The sequence below is a fragment of the Entelurus aequoreus genome, linkage group LG12 (assembly GCF_033978785.1).
Source record: "Entelurus aequoreus isolate RoL-2023_Sb linkage group LG12, RoL_Eaeq_v1.1, whole genome shotgun sequence".
Lineage (NCBI taxonomy): Eukaryota > Metazoa > Chordata > Actinopteri > Syngnathiformes > Syngnathidae > Entelurus > Entelurus aequoreus.
The window spans coordinates 62,216,011-62,241,584 of record NC_084742.1 but is presented as its reverse complement, the minus strand read 5'-3'; the positions used below and the strand labels follow the sequence as shown (position 1 = coordinate 62,241,584).

The 25,574-nt window shown below is 35.7% G+C and overlaps 1 protein-coding gene across 1 annotated transcript in view; it reads right to left on the bottom strand.

Moving 5' to 3' along the window:
* itih5 (inter-alpha-trypsin inhibitor heavy chain 5) overlaps positions 1-25,574 on the bottom strand; it is a 51,479-nt gene that overhangs the window by 24,509 nt on the left and 1,396 nt on the right. The window contains exons 2-10 of the mRNA XM_062066389.1: positions 20,385-20,569; positions 20,245-20,289; positions 14,016-14,179; positions 13,690-13,788; positions 10,217-10,461; positions 9,975-10,144; positions 9,796-9,912; positions 4,345-4,516; positions 3,967-4,276 (exon numbers count right to left, since the gene is read on the bottom strand). Of these exons, the coding sequence (XP_061922373.1) occupies positions 3,967-4,276; positions 4,345-4,516; positions 9,796-9,912; positions 9,975-10,144; positions 10,217-10,461; positions 13,690-13,788; positions 14,016-14,179; positions 20,245-20,289; positions 20,385-20,489 (1,427 nt within the window). The 5' untranslated portion in view covers positions 20,490-20,569. The remainder of the gene's footprint in view (positions 1-3,966; positions 4,277-4,344; positions 4,517-9,795; positions 9,913-9,974; positions 10,145-10,216; positions 10,462-13,689; positions 13,789-14,015; positions 14,180-20,244; positions 20,290-20,384; positions 20,570-25,574) is intronic.

Below are 25,574 nucleotides of genomic sequence, written 5' to 3'. Positions count from 1 at the left end.
TGATGCCAGCAACACGTGACAAAGAAGTTGGGAAAGGTGGCAATAAATACTGATAAAGTTGAGGAATGCTCATCAAACACTTCTTTGGAACATCCCACAGGTGTGCAGGCTAATTGGGAACAGGTGGGTGCCATGATTGGGTATAAAAGTAGATTCCATGAAATGCTCAGTCATTCACAAACAAGGATGGGGCGAGGGTCACCACTTTGTCAACAAATGCGTGAGCAAATTGTTGAACAGTTTAAGAAAAACTTTTCTCAACCAGCTATTGCAAGGAATTTAGGGATTTCACCATCTACGCTCCGTAATATCATCAAAGGGTTCAGAGAATCTGGAGAAATCACTGCACGTAAGCAGCTAAGCCCGTGACCTTCCATCCCTCAGGCTGTACTGCATCAACAAGCGACATCAGTGTGTAAAGGATATCACCACATGAGCTCAGGAACACTTCAGAAACACACTGTCAGTGACTACAGTTGGTCGCTACATCTGTAAGTGCAAGTTAAAACTCTCCTATGCAAGGCGAAAACCGTTTATCAACAACACCCAGAAACGCCGTCGGCTTAGCTGGGCCTGAGCTCATCTAAGATGGACTGATACAAAGTGTAAAAGTGTTCTGTGGTCTGACGAGTCCACATTTCAAATTGTTTTTGGAAACTGTGGACGTCGTGTCCAAAAAGGAAAAGAACCATCCGGATTGTTATAGGCGCAAAGTGTAAAAGGCAGCATGTGTGATGGTATGGGGGTGTATTAGTGCCCAAGACATGGGTAACTTACACACCTGTGAAGGTGCCATTAATGCTGAAAGGTACATACAGGTTTTGGAGCAACATATGTTGCCATCCAAGCAATGTTACCATGGACGCCCCTGCTTATTTCAGCAAGACAATGCCAAGCCACGTGTTACATCAACGTGGCTTCATAGTAAAAGAGTGCGGGTACTAGACTGGCCTGCCTGTAGTCCAGACCTGTCTCCCATTGAAAATGTGTGGCGCATTATGAAGCCTAAAATAGCACAAGGGAGACCCCCGGACTGTTGAACAACTTAAGTTGCAAGAATGGGAAAAAATTCCACCTGAGAAGCTTCAAAAATGTGTCTCCTCAGTTCCCAAACCTTTACTGAGTGTTGTTAAAAGGAAAGGCCATGTAACACAGTGGTGAACATGCCCTTTCCCAACTACTTTGGCACGTGTTGCAGCCATGAAATTCTAAGTTAACTATTATTTGCAAAAAAAAAAAATAGTTTATGTGTTTGAACATCAAATATCTTGTCTTTGTAGTGCATTCAACTGAATATGGGTTGAAAAGGATTTGCAAATTATTGTATTCCGTTTATATATTTACATATAACACAATTTCTCAACTCATATGGAAACGGGGGTTGTAAGCATTTTTAGGGTTTTTTATGTAACCTTTGCAATATTTGCTGTATTTCAAAATTTCCCAGGGCTCTTGGAGTGTAAATATTCACACTTTTTCCTCATAAGGTCTTGTAACTTATTTTTTCAGCGAGGTTGTAACCTTGGTAATGTTCTAACGTGACCGTGCATGGTCTGATTGTGTTTTTGAAGGCGCAGGCCACACTTTGTTGCTTTAAATGGTATAAAGAAAACATTCCATCTGCAAACATGCTATTGTAGCGGCGTCCTTGCAGGGGTTTTACCTTCCGCCCTGGCAAATCTGCTTGCGTAACCTCTCCAACCGTGCGCCACCCCGCTGGAGAGGTGCGCTCACCTGCATAAAAGACCAGCTAAGTCCTCCATCCTGCCCTCCTCACCTTCCGAGCGCCGTGTTTGTTCAAGGCCTATTATCTGTCGGTCCGCGCGCACGTACTCGCACGACGCGTGTGCATTCCTCACGCCGCTGTGCAAACATGCTCGCACGGCGGCCAGAACGGGTGGATGGTAGAGAATAAAGAGCAGGAAAGACGAGGGGGTATCGCCGAGGGTCTCGGGCCTGATTAGAGAGGGCGGCTGTCATCACCAACACATTTTTGGGGGTCGTGGTTTTATCGCGGTGATGAATAATGGATTAAAAACAGGAGCAGGAGGCGATGCAAATATAATCATTTGGCACTCACAATGGGATTGATCAATACTAGAGATGTCCGATAATGGCTTTTTTGCCGATATCGGATATTCCGATATACCAACTCTTAATTACCGATACCGATATATACAGTCGTGGAATTAACACATTATTATGCCTAATTTTGTTGTGATGCCCCGCTGGATGCATTAAACAATGTAACAAGGTTTTCCAAAATAAATCAAAATAAAAGATGTAAAAGATATGTAAAATATATGATAGACATGTAAAAGATATGAAATAGATAGATATGTAATAAAAATTTAATAAAAAAATTAAAATGTAATAAAAAAAAAATATATAAAAAAAATAAAATTAAAATAAAAATAATAAATAAAAATAAAAATGTAATAAAATATATGTAAAAGATGTAAAATAAAAGATGTAAAAGATAAAAAATGTATTATCAAAATAAATCAAAATAAATCATCTCAAGTTATGGAAAAAAAATGCCAACATGGCACTGCCATATATATTATTGAAGTCACAAAGTGCATTTTTTTTTTTTAACAAGCCTCAAAACAGCAGCTTGGAATTTAGGTGGGCGGGGTTGCGGTGGGGGGTGTATATTGTAGCGCCCCGGAAGAGTTAGTGCTGCAAGGGGTTCTGGGTATTTGTTCTGTTGTGTTTATGTTGTGTTACGGTGCGGATGTTCTCCCGAAATGTGTTTGTCATTCTTGTTTGGTTTGGGTTCACAGTGTGGCGCATATTTGTAACAGTGGTAAAGTTGTTTATACGGCCACCCTCAGTGTGACCTGTATGGCTGTTGACCAAGTATGGTTTGCATTCACAAAAGCCGTAGATATTATGTGACTGGGCCGGCACGCAAAGGCAGTGCCTTTAAGGTTTATTGGCACTCTGTATTCCTCCCTACGTCCGTGTACACAGCGGCGTTTTAAAAAGTCATACATTTTACTATTTGAACCGCAGGTTCGATTCCCGCTTCCGCCATCCTAGTCACTGCCGTTGTGTCCTCTGGCAAGACACTTTACCCACCTGCTCCCAGTGCCACCCACACTGGTGTAAATGTAACTTAGATATTGGGTTTCACTATGTAAAAGCGCTTTGAGTCACTAGAGCAGGGGTCGGCAACCCAAAATGTTGAAAGAGCCATATTGGACCAAAAATACAAAAACAAATCGGTCTGGAGCCGCAACAAATTAAAAGCCATATTTCATGTGTCATGAGATATAAATTTAATTAAGAGGACTTAAAGGAAACTAAATGAGCTCAAATATAGCTACAAATGAGGCATAATGATGCAATATGTACATATCGCTAGCCTAAATAGCATGTTAGCATCGATTAGCTTGCAGTCATGCAGTGACCAAATATGTCTGATTAGCACTCCACACAAGTCAATAACATCAACAAAACTCACCTTTGTGTATTCACGCACAACGTTAAAAGTGTGGTGGACAAAATGAGACAGAAAAAGAAGTGGCATAAAACACGTCCTAGAAAGTCGGAGAAAGTTATACATGGAAACAAACAATACGGTGAGTTCAAGGACCGCCAAAATTAGTAGGACAAAACGGCGCTCGCCAAATACTCGAATCAGTGAAGCATGTTTAATATAAACAGAGTGATTTATAACAATTAGGGAGGTTTGTGTCATGTTTGTCCTCCTACAGAAACCATACTAAAACAAAAAAATATTTTTTTTTTCCCCCTCATCTTTTTCCATTCTTCATACATTTTTGAAAAATCTCCAGAGAGCCACTAGGGCGGCGCTAAAGAGCCTCATGCGGCTCTAGAGCCGCGGGTTGCCGACCCCCGCACTAGAGAAAAGCGCTATATAAATATAATTCACTTCACTTCTCCATTTTGATGTTTTTGCCTTCAAGTGCACTCCAAAGCAAAGTGTACAAGACATACCCTTTCAGCATGGCGCCGGCGTTGGCCTCCTCGAGGACGCGCCGGGACATGCCGCAGTTCTCCGAAGACACGCGCTCCAGAAGTTTGTAGTCTACGTCGCGCCCGATACCGATGGTGAAGATGCAGAACTTCTCCCCCGCGGCCGAGCGGGTGTTCCCCGGCACGGCCGTGGACCGGGACTCGCCCACCGTGGGGCGTCCGTCTGTGAGGAAGATGATGAGGGACACGCTATTGGGGTTGGCGTCCGGACCTGACAGGTAACCGCGGAGAAGATCCGAGCCGGTCCGGATGGCGCCGTGGATGTCGGTTCCTACGAGAGGACGTCCGTGAGAAGAACCCTTCACAAGCATCCTGGACCGCAGCGTGCCCGGGTCTCACCTCCAGTGGGCATCAGAGTGTAGATGAACTTCTTGGCGTCTCTGATGTTGAGGGCCGTGACGGGGACCAGGCTACTGGGCTTCCAGACTTTGATCTTGTTGGAGAAGCTGATGAAGTTAAAGTGGTCCACAGCTCGCAGGTCCCTCAGGATGGTGAACAAAGCATCTTTGGTCTAGGAGGAGAGAAGACCAGAACATGACCACGCGCCTTAAACATCCATCATATTCCTTCAAATGTGCTTTTGTGCGAAGAACTTTCCCAAGATGTTCTTAGAGCGGAACATTCTGTGTGTGTGTGTGTGGGCGCGTGCTATGATTTGGCGCGGGCGCTTTACGAGCTGTATACATTCCCGCTCCGAAACCAAATGCTTGACCCGTAATGAAGACACCTATTGTGGAAGCGCATCCTAAGACACTTGCTGTTCTGTTCCTGAGCTGCCGGCGGGGGTGGCGATATGCGGGGGCGAGGGTCAAGGGGGGTCGAGGGGACCCTTGTCTCAAAAGTTCCATGACTGACTCCACGACGCTGATCTTCCTCCCTCACAGCGCGGGCCTTGTTCTTGGTCCACGTCCCGAGTGGCTTTTGTTTTTCTCTCTCTTTAACATGAAGGCCATAGGAGTTTTCCTCGTAGAACCATTCAGGTTCTGTTAGTCGGTGAAAAACATCGGTCTCCTTGCAGAAGTGCTTATTTAAAAAAAAGTCAACTAATGAATAACAGGGTGCTATACATAAAATTGTACAGCAAACATATTCCTAGCCCATTCCTGCTCTGTAACCGGTAAGAATATGATGGCAGATTTCCCTCTTTTCTCACAGAGGTTCACAGCGTGAGTGCTTGTTTTGCAAGGCAGAAGGTTCCAGGTTCAAATCCCAGGTTGATATGAAGTACAAAAATCTATAAATGTAAGCTTTAATGATGGCTATTGTTATTTAGCGCAAAAAATGATCATTTATTTAACATGAATTGGGTGTAGTACAAAACATGCATCAAAGTCAATCATAGTTTGATTAAAACATGTTGGTTCACATAAATAAAAATAAAAATAAAAATGTGTAAAAACTAGAGATGTCCGATAATGGCTTTTTTGCCAATATCCGATATTTTCCAACTCTTAATTACCGATTCCGATAGCAACCGATACCGATATATACAGTCGTGGAATTAACACATTATTATGCCTAATTTTGTTGTGATGCCCCGCTGGATGCATTAAACCAGGGGTCACCAACGCGGTGCCCGCGGGCACCAGGTAGCCCGTAAGGACCAGATGAGTAGCCCGCTGGCCTGTTCTAAAAATAGCTCAAATAGCAGCACTTACCAGTGAGCTGCCTCTATTTTTAAAATTGTATTTATTTACTAGCAAGCTGGTCTCGCTTTGCCCGACATTTTTAATTCTAAGAGAGACAAAACTCAAATAGAATACGAAAATCCAAGAAAATATTTTAAAGACTTGGTCTTCACTTGTTTAAATAAATTCATTATTTTTTTTACTTTGCTTCTTATAACTTTCAGAATGACAATTTTAGAGAAAAAATACAACCTTAAAAATGATTTTAGGATTTTTGAACACATATACCTTTTTTACCTTTTAAATTCCTTCCTCTTCTTTCCTGACAATTTAAATCAATGTTCAAGTAAATGTATTGTTTTTTATTGTAAAGAATAATAAATACATTTTAACTTAATTCTTCATTTTAGCTTCTGTTTTTTCGACGAAGAATATTTGTGAAATATTTCTTCAAATTTATTGTGATTAAAATTCAAAAAAATTATTCTGGCAAATCTAGAAAATCTGTAGAATCAAATTTATATCTTATTTCAAAGTCTTTTGAATTTCTTTTGAAATTTTTGTTCTGGAAAATCTAGAAGAAATAATGATTTGTCTTTGTTAGAAATATAGCTTGGTCCAATTTGTTATATATTCTAACAAAGTGCAGATTGGATTTTAACCTATTAAAAACATGTCATCAAAATTCTAAAATTAATCTTAATCAGGAAAAATTACTAATGATGTTCCATAAATTCTTTTTTTAATTTTTTCAAAAAGATTCGAATTAGCTAGTTTTTCTCTTCTTTTTTTCGGTTGAATTTTGAATTTTAAAGAGTCAAAATTGAAGATAAACTATGTTTCTAAATTTAATTGTCATTTTTTTTCGTGTTTTCTCCTCTTTTAAACCATTCAATTAAGTGTAAATATCATTAATTATTAATAATAACAGAGTTAAAGGGAAATTGAGCAAATTGGCTATTTCTGGCAATTTATTTAAGTGTGTATCAAACTGGTAGCCCTTCGCATTAATCAGTACCCAAGAAGTAGCTCTTGCTTTCAAAAAGGTTGGTGACCCCTGCATTAAACAATGTAACAAGGTTTTCCAAAATAAATCAACTCAAGTTGTGGAAAAAAATGCCAACATGGCACTGCCATATTTATTATTGAAGTCACAAAGTGCATTATTTTTTTTAACATGCCTCAAAACAGCAGCTTGGAATTTGGGACATGCTCTCCCTGAGAGAGCATGAGGATGGGCGGGGTTGAGGTGGGGAGGGGGTAGGGGGTTGCGGGGGGTGTATATTGTAGCGTCCCGGAAGAGTTAGTGCTGCAAGGGGTTCTGGGTATTTGTTCTGTTGTTTTTATGTTGTGTTACGGTGCGGATGTTCTCCCGAAATGTGTTTGTCATTCTTGTTTGGTGTGGGTTCACAGTGTGGCGCATATTTGTAACAGTGTTAAAGTTGTTTATACGTCCACCCTCAGTGTGACCTGTATGGCTGTTGACCAAGTCTGCCTTGCATTCACTTGTGTGTGTGTAAAAGCCGTAGATATTATGTGACTGGGCCGACAGGCTGTTTGTATGGAGGAAAAGCGGACGTGACGACAGGTTGTAGAGGACGCTAAAGGCAGTGCCCTTAAGGCACGCCCCCAATATTGTTGTCCGGGTGGAAATCGGGAGAAATTCGGGAGAATGGTTGCCCCGGGATATTTTCGGGAGGGTCACTGAAATTCAGGAGTCTCCCGGGAAAATCGGGAGGGTTAGCAAGTATGTCCACACCTGTCTCCATCTAACAGCAGTGCGCTTTTAAACGCACGGCGGGAAGCGAGGGAAAATGACGTTAAACCAAGCGCTTGGCTCCGTTTACCCAGAGGGAAAATCTCCGGAGCAAAGTCTGTGTAGTTAGTCCGCCATGATTATCAAGCCAAACGACGCTCGTGCGCAGGCGGTGACTTCGTGTCGCCTAAAATGCATTAATAAATGACAGTTTTTCGGTAACTAAAAAATTAGACGGTGTTACTAACCGCGGGGAATTCTATCGCGGATTATCATTATACCGTTTATTGTTACATCCCTCGTCCATTAACAAGTAAAAAAGTCAAGGGCGGTCACGGCATGTTGTTGCCGTCGATGTTGGTCAATTTTTTAGGGTATTACGGCAAGTGACGAGGGCGGTCGCATCTCTTGCCGTGGTTGAATCCCGAGTCCTGGATTTGCGACAGAACTACGAAGTTGTGCGCTCAGAAACTAGTTATAACCTACGCAGTGTACTTATTGAAGTGTACTGACTGACGCATTTCATTTGACACACAGCTCTTATGCCATCAGAGGCTTCAAATATTACAAACACTGTAGGTGCACCTAGGGATGATGTTCGAAACCGGTTCTCCCGGTTGTTCGATAAGAAAAGAGCCGATTCCATGGACTCAAATCCCTTTTTGAGAACCGGTTCCCGTTATCGCGGCCACTATAGTAAAGAAAAAGAGTTGGTTCTTTATTCGAATCACTGGGAACGAATCCCGTCCCACAGGAAATGCCCTGTGGGACATCACAGGAAATGACGTAGCTCAGTCATTAGGCGGCAGATACAGAAAGCAGCAAAAATAATGGACCGGAAAAAACGCCTCAAGGCATGGCTTCATTTTACAAAAAAATACGACGAGGAAACGGCAATATGTAATTATCGCCAGGCTTCGCGCTCATGTAAGGGGAGCAGTACAACAAACATGTTGAAACATGTTCAGGCCGCACATAACCTGAACGTTCAAGAACCGTGTCTTCGACACGTGGAGAAGCAGCGACAGAGATGACGAAGCACGCCCCTCTTCCTCTGCTTCAACCTGCAGCCCCAGTTCCAGTGACTAACGTTAACTGTTGCCGGTTAATTTCCATATCTGCTCACTTGTAGCCTTTAGGCTAAAATAAGGTTACCCCTTATGTCAACCAGGACTGCAGAATTGTTGATCGATGACTGTGGTGTTCTTAGTGTCATAGTGTGTGTAGTTAGTATGTTCCAATAGCAACAGAAGTGCACTTTTTGGAGAGCTGTATTATTTTCAGTTTTGTGCCCAAGGGACTGATTTTATTTAACACTATATTATTATTTATACACCTATAGTGATCACAGAGACAGGTTGTTTTTGTGTTACTGTACATATTTGTTTTTCTGGAAAAATCCCACTTAATACACTTTGGGTAACAACAGTCAATATTTTTTTATTTATTTTATTTTATTTTTTTCTTTTAAAATAAAAGGGAGCTTTTGTTAAACCGAATATTGTGTGTTTTTTCCATATACAACAACCTATCTGGATTCGATAAGAGAATCGAAAAGGAGTCGGTTCGATAAGAGCAGGGGTGTCAAACGTAAGGCCCGTGGGCCGGATCAGGCCCGTGAACAGGTTTTATCTGGCCCGTGGGATGAGTTTACTAAGTATAAAAATTAGCCGAAATTTTTGAATGAAAGAAACTGCTGTTTTAATTGTGTCCACTAGATGTCACAATAGCAATTATTTGTGTCTTTCTAGATTATGCTACATATGTAAAAAAAAAAATTAAAAAATAAACCACACGATGTAAGCAAACTACATAAATAACATCCTGTAATTTGATTTTTATATTATTTTTTTAATAATAATAATAATAATAATAGATTTTATTTGTAAAAAGCACTTTACATTGAGTAAACAACCTCAAAGTGCTACAGTGTATTAAAAAAATAAAATAAAATAAATAAATTAGAAAAAAATAAAAAGATAATAAAAAATAAATAAAAACTAGAACAGCCAAATAGCTAAAACTAGTATGCATATATCTAAAAAAAAAAAAAAAAGGCTTTTTTAAAAAGAAGGGTTTTCAAGCCTTTTTTAAAAGCATCCACAGTCTGTGGTGCCCTCAGGTGGTCAGGGAGAGCATTCCACAGACTGGGAGCAGCGGAGCAGAAAGCCCGGTCTCCCATTGTTCACTGAAGTTGTCTTTATTTTTAAGTTATCGTGCCGTGATTTCACCAGTCCGGCCCACTTGGGAGTAGATTTTCCTCCATGTGGCCCCCCATCTAAAATGAGTTTGACACCCCTGGATAAGAGGATTCGATAATGGGCTCGAACTCGATAATTTCTTATCAAACATCATCCCTAGGTGTACCTAATAAAGTGTCAAAGAAAAGCATGAAAAGAGCGCCACCTGTCTCATCTTGGAGCCCAGCATGGAAGCGCTGGTGTCGATCACAAGCACCACGTTCTTCGGCACCACGGGGAAGTCTTTGGGCGCAAAGTAGTGCACAAAATGGCCGTTGAGAACCTGTCGAGGACGGGATGAGACTGAGAGTTTGTAGTGACGGGGAGAAGGAATGAGAGTCTCACCTGAACGTCTCCGACGTTCATGTCTCGCTGGACGTCAAAACGAACGACAAAGTCTCCCAGGACGCCGTTGGTGGAGATCCTGGCCTGCTGGACGATGTTTGGGCGGAAGCTGACTTTGCAGATGTTCTTCTCGCGTTGGATGGCGGTGGTGACAGGAGGCTCAGGCTTGGCTGCTCCCAGGAGAAGGGGACAGGAAGTGCTCGTTATGGTCACGCTGACATCAACATGACGACTGTACTCACCGGGCGTCCTGGGCAAGTTGGGCCTGCGCAGAGGAAGCACCTCCAGCTGGGTGACGGGCGAGTGGTCCGCGATGGTGACGTCCACGCCGAGGCGGCTCACCAGCTGCAGCGGCCGCAGGCTGACGACGTGCTCGTAGCGACCACGCCGGCGCTGCAGCAGCTCCTCGTAGGCCAGCAGGAAGACGGCGCGGTTACGAGCCGGGATGCTGGCCGCCATGCGGAACACCTCCGCGCCCTGCTCTGCACTAACACAGGCCAGAAAAGCAACGGTGATTAAAAAGCTGATCATCAAACGGCGTTATAATTATTAATAATATTGTGTAAAATCTACATCGTAATAAGATATCAGTATTAATCATAACACATGTATGAAATATCAATAACAAAATTTATCAAAACACATGTATAAAATAGCAATACCAATATTAGCCGTAATGTATAAAATATTAATGATAATGTAAAAATATAAATAAAAATAATGATAAAACATGTATAAAATATCAATATTAATCATGACATGTATAAAATATCAATATTAATCATGACATGTATAAAATATAAATAAAAAAACAAATAGAATATCAATAGTAATCATAGTACATGTAGGGTTTATCAATAACAATATTTTTCATAATAACACATGTAAAAATATAAATAATAATAATAAAACATGTATAAATATCAATAGTAATCCTAATACATATAGGGATTATCAATAACAATATTATTCATAATAACACATGTAAAAATAAAATAAAAATAATAAGACATGTATAAATATCAATAGTAATCATAATACATATAGGGATTATCAATAACAACATTATTCATAATAACACATGTAAAAATAAAATTAAAATAATAAGACATGTATAAATATCAATAGTAATCATAATACATATAGGGATAATCAATAACAATATTATTCATAATAACACATGTCCATCCATCCATTTTCTACCGCTTGTCCCTTCATGTAAAAATATAAATAATAATAATGATAAAACATGTATAAAATATCAATATTAATCATGACATGTATAAAATATCAATATTAATCATGACATGTATAAAATATAAATAAAAAAACAAATAGGATATCAATAGTAATCATAATACATGTAGGGTTTATCAATAACAATATTTTTCATAATAACACATGTAAAAATATAAATAATAATAATAAAACATGTATAAATATCAATAGTAATCATAATACATGTAGGGATTATCAATAACAATATTATTCATAATAACACATGTAAAAATAAAATAAAAATAATAAGACATGTATAAATATCAATAGTAATCATAATACATATAGGGATTATCAATAACAATATTATTCATAATAACACATGTAAAAATAAAATAAAAATAATATGACATGTATAAATATCAATAGTAATCATAATACATATAGGGATTATCAATAACAATATTATTCATAATAACACATGTCCATCCATCCATTTGCTACCGCTTGTCCCTTCATGTAAAAATATAAATAATAATAATGATAAAACATGTATAAAATATCAATATTAATCATGACATGTATAAAATATAAATTAAAAAAACAAATAGAATATCAATAGTAATCATAATACATGTAGGGTTTATCAATAACAATATTTTTCATAATAACACATGTGAAAATATAAATAATAATAATAAAACATGTATAAATATCAATATTAATCATAATACATATAGGGATTATCATTAACAATATGATTCATAATAACACATGTCCATCCATCCATTTTCTACCGCTTGTCCCTTCATGTAAAAATATAAATAATAATAATAATAAAACTTGTATAAAATATCAATATTAATCATGACATGTATAAAATATAAATAATAAAACATAAATAGAATATCAATAGTAATCATAATTCATGTATTATTATTTATTTATTATCTATATGTAGGGTTTATCAATAACAATATTATTCATAAAAACACATGTAAAAATATAAATAATAATAATAAAACATGTATAAAATATCAATGTTAATCATAATACATATAGGGATTATCAATAACAATATCATTCATAATAACACATGTAAAAATATAAATAATAATAATAAAACATGTATAAAATATCAATGTTAATCATAATACATATAGGGATTATCAATAACAATATGATTCATAATAACACATGTAAAAATATAAATAATAATAAAACATGTATAAAATATCAATGTTAATCATAATACACATAGGGATTATCAATAACAATATTATTCATAATAACACATGTCCATCCATCCATTTTCTACCACTTGTCCCTTCATGTAAAAATATAAATAATAATAATAATAAAACAGGTATAAAATATCAATATTAATCGTGACATGTATAAAATATAAATAATACAACATAAATAGAATATCAATAGTAATCATAATTCATGTAGGGTTTATTAATAACAATATTATTCATAATAACACATGTAAAATATAAATAATAATAATAAAACATGTATAAAATATCAATGTTAATCATAATACATATAGGGATTATCAATAACAATATTATTCATAATAACACATGTAAAAATATAAATAATAATAATAAAACATGTATAAAATATCAATGTTAATCATAATACATATAGGGATTATCAATAACAATATGATTCATAATAACACATATCCATCCATCCATTTTCTACCGCTTATCCCTTCATGTAAAAATATAAATAATAACAATAATAAAACATGTATAAAATATCAATATTAATCATGACATGTATAAAATATTAATAATAAAACAAATAGAATATCAATAGTAATCATAATACATGTAGGGTTTATCAATAACAATAGTATTCATAATAACACATGTAAAAATATAAATAATAAGAATAAAACGTGTATAAATATGAATACTAATTATAATACATATAGGGATTATCAATAACAATATTATCCCTAATAAGACATAAAACATCAATAACATTAAACTGTAAAAAAATAAAAAAAATAAAAATAAATTGTATGAAATATCAATATATATTATTATTTATTCATTTACATTATATTTTAATAATTATATTTTTTAATGGTGTGGTTTGTTGTTGTCTTTATTATTTGACTGTCCTGTTGGTCACGTTTGCGTCCCACATAAGGTCTGATGATGATGATGATGAATAACAATTTTAATTTTGTACATTGAACATGTTCTGTGTGTCTAATAGAAAGCTTGTCATTAGCGCAAGGAGAGTGTGAGGGACATTCTAGAAAAAAGACGAGGCTGTGTGATGACTTCACCAGAAGAGGGGGTGATGTCATCAAACATGTATTCATCACCCCACACCCGACCTTCATTTTCAGGGGAAAACACGACAAATTGTGTCTTTTTATGCCTGCCCGTACACACACACACACACACACACACACACACACACACACACACACACACACACACACACACACACACACACACACACACCTTACCTGATGTCACCTGACTTTCGAGCTTTGCCGTCTGCCCGCTTTCCCCCTCTCCTCTCCTTCGGCGTGACCCGGCTCTGGTAGACACGCCCTGCGACAATCCTGGTTCACGGGGTCAAAGGTCAGGGATTAGCGCTCGCGGTCACACTTTAACTGGATTTTGTCCGACAAAAGAGCTCGAAATTCACCCGCCCTCCCTCGTCTCCGTGGCAACTCAAACATTATCACCTCTTAAACCCGCATCCATTGAGCCTGATGTACATGGAAGCTAACATTCCAGCTAGAAGGTGCGCCTAAGCTGACTCTGGACCAGCTGTGCGGAGTCTTACATGGTGAAGTTGGAGACCAAGGCGCCGGCGGGGATGCGGAAATGAAAGAGGCCGTCGGCGGCGGAGGTGTGGCGATTGAGCAAGACGCAGCGCACCGCCGTGAAGGCGTAGCGGGAGAGGATGGTGGTCTTGATGGACAGCTCCTGGATGTGAGGCCTCGTCTCCTGCTCGCGGTGGGAAGGACACAAGTCGTTATTACCTCTGCCACGGGTTTTATGTATATATATATTTATATAATAATAAAAAAAAATTAAAAAATAGAAAAGTATGTGGCAAAAAAACATACTTTAAGATTTCCCACAGTAATAACTGTTCATTATTAGAGTCGATCAGGGGAATGTGCTGATTCAGGATCAGTCAAGTGTGCATAAATCTTTATGATAAAACCTCGATATATCATCTAGGGCTTAAAGTTTCACAGTTGTTTTTTTTACTGACCCGCAGAACATAAACTGCACATATGATACAAACATGCAGCAGAAGACAAAGAAAGAAATGTTGACACTAATTTATAAAGTACAAACCCCCAAAAGCAGTGAAGTTGTCACGTTGTGTAAATGGTAAATAAAAACAGAATACAATGATTAGCAAATCCTTTTCAACTTATATTCAATTGAATAGACTGCAAAGACAAGATATTTCATGTTCACACTGGTAAGCTTTGTTATTTTTTTGCAAATATTTTAATGCCTGCAACATGTTCAAAAAAGCTGGCACATGTGGCAAAAAAGACTGAGAGAAAGTTGAGGAATGCTCATCAAACACTTATTTGGAACATTCCACAGGTGAACAGGCTAATTGGGAACAGGTGGGTGCCATGATTGGGTATAAAAGTAGCTTCAGTCATTCACACACAAGGATGGGGCGAGGGTCACCACTTTGTCAACAAATGCGTGAGAAAATCGTCAAACAGTTTAAGAACAACATTTCTCAACCAGCTATTGCAAGGAATTTAGGGATTTCACCATCTACGCTCCGTAATATCATCAAAAGGTTCAGAGAATCTGGAGAAATCACTGCACGAAAGCCATGATATTACAGACCTTCGATCCCTCAGGCGGTACTGCATTAAAAAACGACATCGGTGTGTAAAGGATATCACCACATGGGCTCAGGAACACTTCACAAAACCACTGTAAGTAACTACAGTTGGTCACTACAAGTGTAAGTGCAAGTTAAAACTCTACTATGCAAAGCCAAAGCCATTTATCAACAACACCCAGAAACACTGCAGGCTTCGCTGGGCCCGAGCTCATCTAAGATGGACTGATGCTAAGCGGAAAAGTGTTCTGTGGTCTGACGAGTCCACATTTCAAATTGTTTTTGGAAACTGTGGACGTCGTGTCCTCCGGACCAAAGAGGAAAAGAACCATCCGGATTGTTATAGGCACAAAGTGTAAAAGCCAGCATGTGTGATGGTATGGGGGTGTATTAGTGCCCAAGACATGGGTAACTTACACATCTGTGAAGGCACCATTAATGCTGAAAGGTACATGCAGGTTTTGGAGCAACATATGTTGCCATCTAAGCAACATCTTTTTCATGGACGCCCCTGCTTATTTCATCAAGACAATGCCAAACCACCTTCTGCACGTGTTACAACAGCGTGTGTAAAGGATATCACCACATGGGCTCAGTAACACTTCAGAAAACCACTGTCAGTAACTACAGTTGGTCGCTGCATCTGTAAGTGCAAGTTAAAATTCTACTATGCAAAGCCAAAGCCATTTATCAACAACACCCAGAAACGCCACCGGACTGTTCCACAAGTTAAGCAAGAATGGGAAAGAATTTCACCTGAAAAGCTTCAAAAATGTGTCTCCTCAGTTCCCAAACATTTACTGAGTGTTGTTAAAAGGAAAGGCCATGTAACACAGTGGTGAACATGCCCCTGTGACAACTTTTCTGCAATGTGTTGCTGCCATTAAATTCTAAATTAATGATTATTTGCCAAAAAAAATGTGTTTCTCAGTTCGTACATGAAATATCTTGTCTTTGCAGTCTATTCAATTGAATATAAGTTGAAAAGGATTTGCAAATCATTATATTCTGTTTTTATTTACCATTTACACGACGTGACAACTTCACTGCTTTTGGGGTTTTGTAGTTTTGTAGTCATCCCTTGCTAAATCTTGCTTCAAAATTTGCAGCTTCACTCTAGCAGGTTTCTTTTGTTCTTTGTTGTTTCTTTCTCTTTTTTTTTTTTTTAGCATATTGTAAGTGTTTTGGGCCTAAATTAATCATTTTTAAGCATAATTGTGACAAAATAACTATTAAAAAAAATCAATACTACAGTAATATCACCCACAAGGTGAGACCAGACCAATCAGAGCGTGTACTGTTCAGTATCGTGGCTCATCCTTAGGCAGCATTAACAACATTGGATTAAAAAACTGTAAAGGTAATAATTAAAGAGTGTTATTTCAGGGCTTAAAAACAATTACCGTATTTCCTTGAATTGGCGCCGGGAATATGGTATTCGCATGCCTCGAATTACAGCCGGGTCAAACTCGTTTCGCAAAATAATTAGCGCATGCTTGGCACTTCCGTCGGGTAAAATATGAGTCATTAAATGACTCCCGCCTCCTGGTGGTAGAGGGCGCTAGTGATCCTTCTTGCGACTGCTGGTACTGCGGAAGAGTGCTGCAGAAGAAGACAACCGGCAGCAAGAGTGCGCAGCCATTGTTTGCTTGGACTTTTACCATGGAGGATTACATATCTAAAATAAAACCGTTTTCCAAACTGGACTTTCAATCGAAGCAGGAGGTAATACTTAAAAGGAAGATCTCCATCGAGACAGAGAGACTTTTAAAACTGAAGAAAGATAAGGAAGACTTCTATATCAATGCTTTTCTTCAAAAGGAGCTGGCATGGACTCATTTATACCTAAAGGTAAGACAATAATAAAGTTTTTTTTTATTAAATGTGCTTTTCATGATAAGGTAAGCGCCGGAGTGAGAAGAGGTTTTAAAATAATTAGCGCATGCTTGGCCATCCCGCAGGCTTCCGGTAAGAGCAGGAGTGACAGGAGGTTTTAAATTAATTAGCGCCCCTGCGGCTATTCAAGGAAATACGGTATTTAGAAGCTTGTAAACAGGTTTTTTATGCACTGGCTTTTTTATGCACTAATACATTTATATTCGCTCAAACATTTTGATTTTTCACTTGACTTAATTTCTTCTCAAAATAGCATGCATGTGCCTGCTAAAAAATGTTTTCTTTGCTCAAAATCTGGTTTTGCGACCTCAAAATTGTGACACAAATATACCGTATTTTTCGGACTATAAGGCGCACTTAAAATTAGGGATGTCCGATAATGGCTTTTTGCCGATATCCGATATTCCGATATTGTCCAACTCTTTAATTACCGATACCGATATCAACCGATACCTATATCAACCGATGTATGCAGTCGTGGAATTAACACATTATTATGCCTAATTTGGACAACCTGGTATGGTGAAGATAAGGTACTTTTTTAAAAAATTAGTAAAATAAGATAAATAAATTAAAAACATTTTCTTGAATAAAAAAGAAAGTACAACAATATAAAAACAGTTACATAGAAACTAGTAATGAATGAAAATGAGTAAAATTAACTGTTAAAGGTTAGTACTATTAGTGGACCAGCAGCACGCACAATCATGTGTGCTTACGGACTGTATCCCTTGCAGACTGTATTGATATATATTGATATATAATGTAGGAACCAGAATATTAATAACAGAAAGAAGCAACCCTTTTGTGTGAATGAGTGTAAATGGAGGAGGGAGGTTTTTTGGGTTGGTGCACTAATTGTAAGTGTATCTTGTGTTTTTTATGTGGATTTAATAAAAATAAAAAAAAATAAAAAACAAAAAACGATACCGATAATAAAAAACCGATACCGATAATTTCCGATATTACATTTTAACGCATATATCGGCCGATAATATCGGCAGGCCGATATTATCGGACATCTCTACTTAAAATCCTTGAATTTTCTCAAAACTCGACAGTGCGCCTTATAACCCGGTGCGCCTAAAGTAGTGTTGTGCTTACCAACCTCGAAGCTATTTTATTTGGTACATGGTGAATTGATAAGTGTGACCAGTAGATGGCAGTCGCACATAAGAGATATGTGTAGACTGCAATATGACTCAAGTAAACAACATCAACATTTTATATGTTCCATTGAGAATATACAACATTACCCACGGCGCTCAAAAATCTATCAAAATGTTTTAGTACGATTTTGGTAAGCTATGAAGCCACACCGCTTGATGGATTGTACTGTGCTTCAACATAGGAGTATTATTATGGTGTGTGTATAAGGTAAGACATATTATCTGGTGTTTTGTTTTGCAATATTACGCAAAAGTTGTCTTACATTCTGGTACATGCTGATGTGTATTTGGGATCTGCATAAGTCCTGAACATGTGCGCGCATCCGCCTTAGTCGATAAGCTTCTTCTTTTTCTCTATCTTCTTGTTATGGGACATTCATCCTCCGCTGTTGCCATTTCTAATATAAAGTAGTGTAAAGTTCTTACTTATATCTGTCAGTAAACTCGCCATGAAAGCACTAAAACATACCGGCGTAGTGAGTTTACATTATTCACCCAAGGAACTTTAGTTATTAGAGAGTTCCGGCGGGACGGTTTTTCACGGGACACATGTCGGGCGTTGTTGTTTCACTAGTGAGCCACGGATGAGGAGACGCTGCTCCGTTATTGATTGAAGTAAAGTGTGAATGTCATTAAAACAGTTAGCACCATCTTTTGACACTTCTTCCACTCCCGTCCTTGCACGCTACACCGCTACAACAAAGATGACGGGGAAAAGACGCCGTCGAAGGTGAGTCACGTAAATAAGACCGCCCACAAAACGGCGCATCTTCAAATGACTTGAAGATGATGTGTAAAACATCATCTATGCAACATTTTGACCAAAGAACCACCATCACATGTTATGTAGACCAAAAGATAGTGTTTTTAATTTAGAAAAAATAAATAATAATATAACTCCTTTAATGCGCCTTATAATCCGGTGCGCCTTTTGTATGAAAATAGACCTGACCAGATCCGCTCATCGGCAGTGCGCCCTATGGTCCGGAAAATACGGTAACTCCTTATTTATGTACTTCGCAAACAAAATTAATTTACCGGGATCAGAACCAATTAACAGCGGTAAACGAGGGATTACTGTAAAATATTAAAACTAGGGATGTCCAATAATAGCTTTTTGCAGATATCCGATATTGACCAAACCCTTAATTACCGATACCGATATCAACCGATACCGATATCAACCGATACCAATATATACAGTCGTGGAATTAACACTTTATTTTGCCTAATTTGGACAACCAGGTATGGTGAAGATAAGGTCCTTTTTTTTTAAAAATAAATACAAATAAAATAAGATAAATAAATAAAAAACATTTTCTTGAATAAAAAAGAAAGTAAAACAATATAAAAACAGTTACATAGAAACTAGTAATGAATGAAAATTAGTAAAATGAACTGTTAAAGGTTAGTACTATTAGTGGACCAGCAGCACGCACAATCATGTGTGCTTACGGACTGTATCCCTTGCAGACTGTATTGATATATATTGATATATAATGTAGGAACCAGAATATTAATAACAGAAAGAAACAACCCTTTTGTGTGAATGAGTGTAAATGGGGGAGGGAGGTTTTTTGGGTTGGTGCACTAATTGTAAATGTATCTTGTGTTTTTTATGTTGATTTAATTTTAAAAAAAAAAAAAAAAATTAAAAAAACGATACTGATAATAAAAAAAACGTTGCCGATAATTTCCGATATTACATTCTAAAGCATTTATCGACATCTCAAATTAAAACGATTCATGTTAAAAACCTCTAAAGGCTTAGTTGGCCACAAGCGCGGATAGCACCTTTTAGCTCTTATTTGCAAAATTGTGTACACTACTGAATTGAGGTCTCATGGCCACTTATGTGGACACTTACACTGCCATCTGGTGGTGTCAGAAGAGTATAACAATACAATGGAATTTGGAGGGGGGGAAAAAAAAGTGTCAAAATAAGAATTTGCATGTCACTAAACATGAAGTACACGTTTGTGTACTTATGGACTAAGTACATCATATCAAAAGATGATTCGTAGTTTTTTATTCTAATTAGGGTCCAATAAGCCCGAATAGCAAAGAGAAATAAAAAAAAGCATGTAAACAAACAGCTTGGGCCTTAAGAGGTTGGACTCTACCTTAGTGAGGATGTTTTTCACCTGTCGTGGGACTCTGCGTGGAGCCTGCACACACACACACACACACACACACACACACGTTAAACTAGGTCAAATGAAATAAATAAAAAAATACATGATAAATCTTATCGAAGTCTTACAACGTCCAAATCCAAGTCATCAAGGTCTTCATGGTCTCCTATTGGGAAGTGGTCCTGTGCACACACGCTGGTGGTCCACATCATCAGTAAAGCCCCCAGCAGCATCTTCGTCCTCTTTCACTTTGTTGCACTCTCAAAGTGAACATTTGAGTTTGCTGCTGGCACGGAGGACTCCAGCCCGCCCACTGCAGGAGAAAGAGGAGGAGGAAAGGAGGAAGAAAGGGGAAGTTTGCGTCTTCTATCAACCCGCAGTTGCCATTAGTCAAGCATTTTTTTGGCACCCTCTTGTGGACGTAAGGCAACATTACAGCGTGGAGACCGCCCCGGAAGCAACCTTGTCAATATGTTTATTTTTGAAGAGTCCACTGTATATGTATAAATATATGTCATTGATAAATATGAATGCAATATCTGAGTACTGCATATGTGTAAATATATGAGTATTCCAAATGTATGTATATGAGTACTGTACAGCCTATGTATGAATATATGAGTGCTGTATTAATTTGTGTGACTATATATGATTACTGCATGGCCAATGTAAAAATATATGACTAATATACATGTTAAAAGTGTGTGAGTACTGTAAATGTATGGATATATGAGTGCAGTATTTATTTGTATGACCATACATGATTACTGTATAGCCCATGTAAGAATATATGAATAATATGCATGTTAAAAGTGTGTGAGTACTGTAAATGTATGGATATATGAGCACTCTACTGTACTTTCTACTGCCTATCCCTCTCGGGGTCACGGAGAGGTTGGAGCCTGTATATACGAGTACTGTAAATGTATGAATAAATGAGTGTAAATATCAACATATGAGTACATGTATGTACTGTATATATGTAATGTAAATGTATGAATATATGAATGAAAATATGAGTGTACGTATGAATATGAGTACTGTATCTGTATGAATACATCCATATATGTATGAATATGTGAGTACTGTATATGTATGAATATGAGTATATGTATGAATATATGAGTATGTGCACTGTATATGTATGAATAAGTGAAAAATGTTTATGTATGAATAAATGAGTATTTCCACTGTATATGTATGAATATGAATGCATGAATATATGTATGATTATGTAAGTGCTGTATATGTATAAATTGGAGTATTATGTACTGCATATGTATGAATATGAGTATATGTCCTGTATTTGTATGAATACATGATTACTGTATATGTATGAATATATGAATGAAAATATGAGTGTACGTATGAATATGAGTGCTGTATATGTATGAATACATGCATATATATATGAATATGTGAGTACTGTATATGTATGAATATGTGAATACTGTATATGTATGAATATGAGTATATGCATGAATATATGAGTATGTGCACTGTATATGTATGAATAAGTGAATACTGTTTATGTATGAATAAATGAGTATTTGCACTGTATATGTATGAATATGAATGCATGAATATATGTACGACTATGTAAGTGCTGTATATGTATAAATTGGAGTATTATGTACTGCATATGTATGAATATGAGTATATTTCCTGTATTTATATGAATACATGAGTACTGTATATGTATGTATATATAAGTACTGTAAATGTATGAATATATGAATGAAAATATGAGTGTACGTATGAATATGAGTACTGTATATGTATGCACACATCCATATATGTATGAATATGTGAATACTGTAATGTGTGAATATGTGAATACTGTATATGTATGAATATGAGTATATGTATGAATATATGAGTATGTGCACTGTATATGTATGAATAAGTGAATACTGTATATGTATGAATATATGCATGAATAAATGAGTATTTGCACTGTATATGTATGAATACATGAATATATGTATGATTATGTAAGTGCTGTATATGTATACATTGGAGTATTATGTACTGTATCTGTATGAATATGAGTATATGTCCTGTATTTGTATGAATACATGAGTACTGTATATGTATGTATATATAAGTACTGTAAATGTATGAATATATAAGTATATGTATGAATGAAATGAAATATGAGTATGCATTTGAATATATGAGTACTGTATATGTATGAATATATACATATACATATATATATATGAATACTGTAATGTATGAATATGTGAATACTGTATATGTATGAATATATGAGTATGTGCACTGTATATGTATGAATAAGTGAATACTGTTTATGTATGAATATATGTATGAATAACCGTATTTGCACTGTATATGTATGAATACATGAATATATGTATGATTATGTAAGTGCTGTATATGTATAAATTTGAGTATTATGTACTGTATATGTATTTGTATGAATACATGAGTACTGTATATGTATGTATATATACAAGTATTGTAAATGTATGAATATATAAGTATATGTATGAATGAAATGAAATATGAGTATGCATTTGAATATGAGTACTGTATATGTATGAATATATATATATGTATATATATATATATATATATAGATGTATGAATATATAAGTAAATGTACGAATGAAATGAAATATGAGTATGCATTTGAATTTATGAGTACTATATATGTATGAATATACATATACAGTATATGTATGTATGAATATATAAGTATATGTATGAATGAAATGAAATATGAGTATGCATTTGAGTATATGAGCACTGTATATGTATGAATATAAATGTATATGTATGAATATGTAAGTACTGTATATGTATGAATATGTGAGTACTGTGTATGTATGAATATGAGTATATGTATGAATATTAAAGTATTTGCATTGCATATGTATGAATATGAGTATATGTAAGTACTGTATATGTATGAATATACAGTATGTACTGTATATGTATGAATATATGAATGTACTTCAAGACTTAAAATATAATTTAATATCAATAAATGAGTACGGTATATGTATGAATACGTGAGTTCTGTACAGGTATATGTATGAATATGAGTTATGTATGAATATATGAGTGCTGTATATTAGAGTATGTAAGTATGAATATATGAGTGCTGTATATTAGAGTATGTAAGTATGAATATATGAGTGCTGTATATATGAGTATATAAGTATGAATATGAGTGCTGTATGAGTATATAAGTATGAATATATGAGTGCTGTATATGAGTATATAAGTATGAATATATGAGTGCTGTATATATGAGTATATAAGTATGAATATGAGTGCTGTATATTAGTATATAAGTATGAATATATGAGTGCTGTATATTAGAGTATGTAAGTATGAATATATGAGTGCTGTATATATGAGTATATAAGTATGAATATATGAGTGCTGTATATATGAGTATATAAGTATGAATATATGAGTGCTGTATATATGAGTATATAAGTATGAATATATGAGTGCTGTATAAATGAGTATATCAGTATGAATATATGAGTGCTGTATATATGAGTATATAAGTATGAATATGAGTGCTGTGTATATGAGTATATAAGTATGAATATATGAGTGCTGTATATATGAGTATATAAGTATGAATATATGAGTGCTGTATATGTATGAGTATATAAGTATGAATATGAGTGCTGTATATGAGTATATAAGTATGAATATGAGTGCTGTATATATGAGTATATAAGTATGAATATATGAGTGCTGTATATATGAGTATATAAGTATGAATATGAGTGCTGTATATATGAGTATATAAGTATTAATATATGAGTGCTGTATATGAGTATATAAGTATGAATATATGAGTGCTGTATATATGAGTATATAAGTATGAATATATGAGTGCTGTATATATGAGTATATAAGTATGAATATATGAGTGCTGTATATGTATGAGTATATAAGTATGAATATGAGTGCTGTATATGAGTATATAAGTATGAATATATGAGTGCTGTATATGAGTATATAAGTATAAATATATGAGTGCTGTATATATGAGTATATAAGTATGAATATATGAGTGCTGTATATATGAGTATATAAGTATGAATATATGAGTGCTGTATATGTATGAGTATATAAGTATGAATATGAGTGCTGTATATGAGTATATAAGTATGAATATATGAGTGCTGTATATGAGTATATAAGTATAAATATATGAGTGCTGTATATATGAGTATATAAGTATGAATATATGAGTGCTGTATATATGAGTATATAAGTATGAATATGAGTGCTGTATATGAGTATATAAGTATGAATATATGAGTGCTGCATAAATGAGTATATAAGTATGAATATATGAGTGCTGTATATATGAGTATAAAAGTATGAATATGAGTGATGTATATGAGTATATAAGTATGAATATATGAGTGCTGTATATATGAGTATATAAGTATGAATATGAGTGCTGTATATGAGTATATAAGTATGAATATATGAGTGCTGTATATATGAGTATATAAGTATGAATATGAGTGCTGTATATGAGTATATAAGTATGAATATATGAGTGCTGTATATATGAGTATATAAGTATGAATATGAGTGCTGTATATGAGTATATAAGTATGAATATATGAGTGCTGTATATGTATGAGTATATAAGTATGAATATATGAGTGCTGTATATATGAGTATATAAGTATGAATATGAGTGCTGTATATGAGTATATAAGTATGAATATATGAGTGCTGTATATATGAGTATATAAGTATGAATATATGAGTGCTGTATATATGAGTATATAAGTATGAATATGAGTGCTGTATATGAGTATATAAGTATGAATATATGAGTGCTGTATATATGAGTATATAAGTATGAATATATGAGTGCTGTATATATGAGTATATAAGTATGAATATGAGTGCTGTATATGAGTATATAAGTATGAATATATGAGTGCTGTATATATGAGTATATAAGTATTAATATGAGTGCTGTATATGAGTATATAAGTATGAATATATGAGTGCTGTATATATGAGTATATAAGTATGAATATGAGTGCTGTATATGAGTATATAAGTATGAATATATGAGTGCTGTATATATGAGTATATAAGTATGAATATGAGTGCTGTATATATGAGTATATAAGTATGAATATATGAGTGCTGTATATATGAGTATATAAGTATGAATATATGAGTGCTGTATATGTATGAGTATATAAGTATGAATATGAGTGCTGTATATGAGTATATAAGTATGAATATGAGTGCTGTATATATGAGTATATAAGTATGAATATATGAGTGCTGTA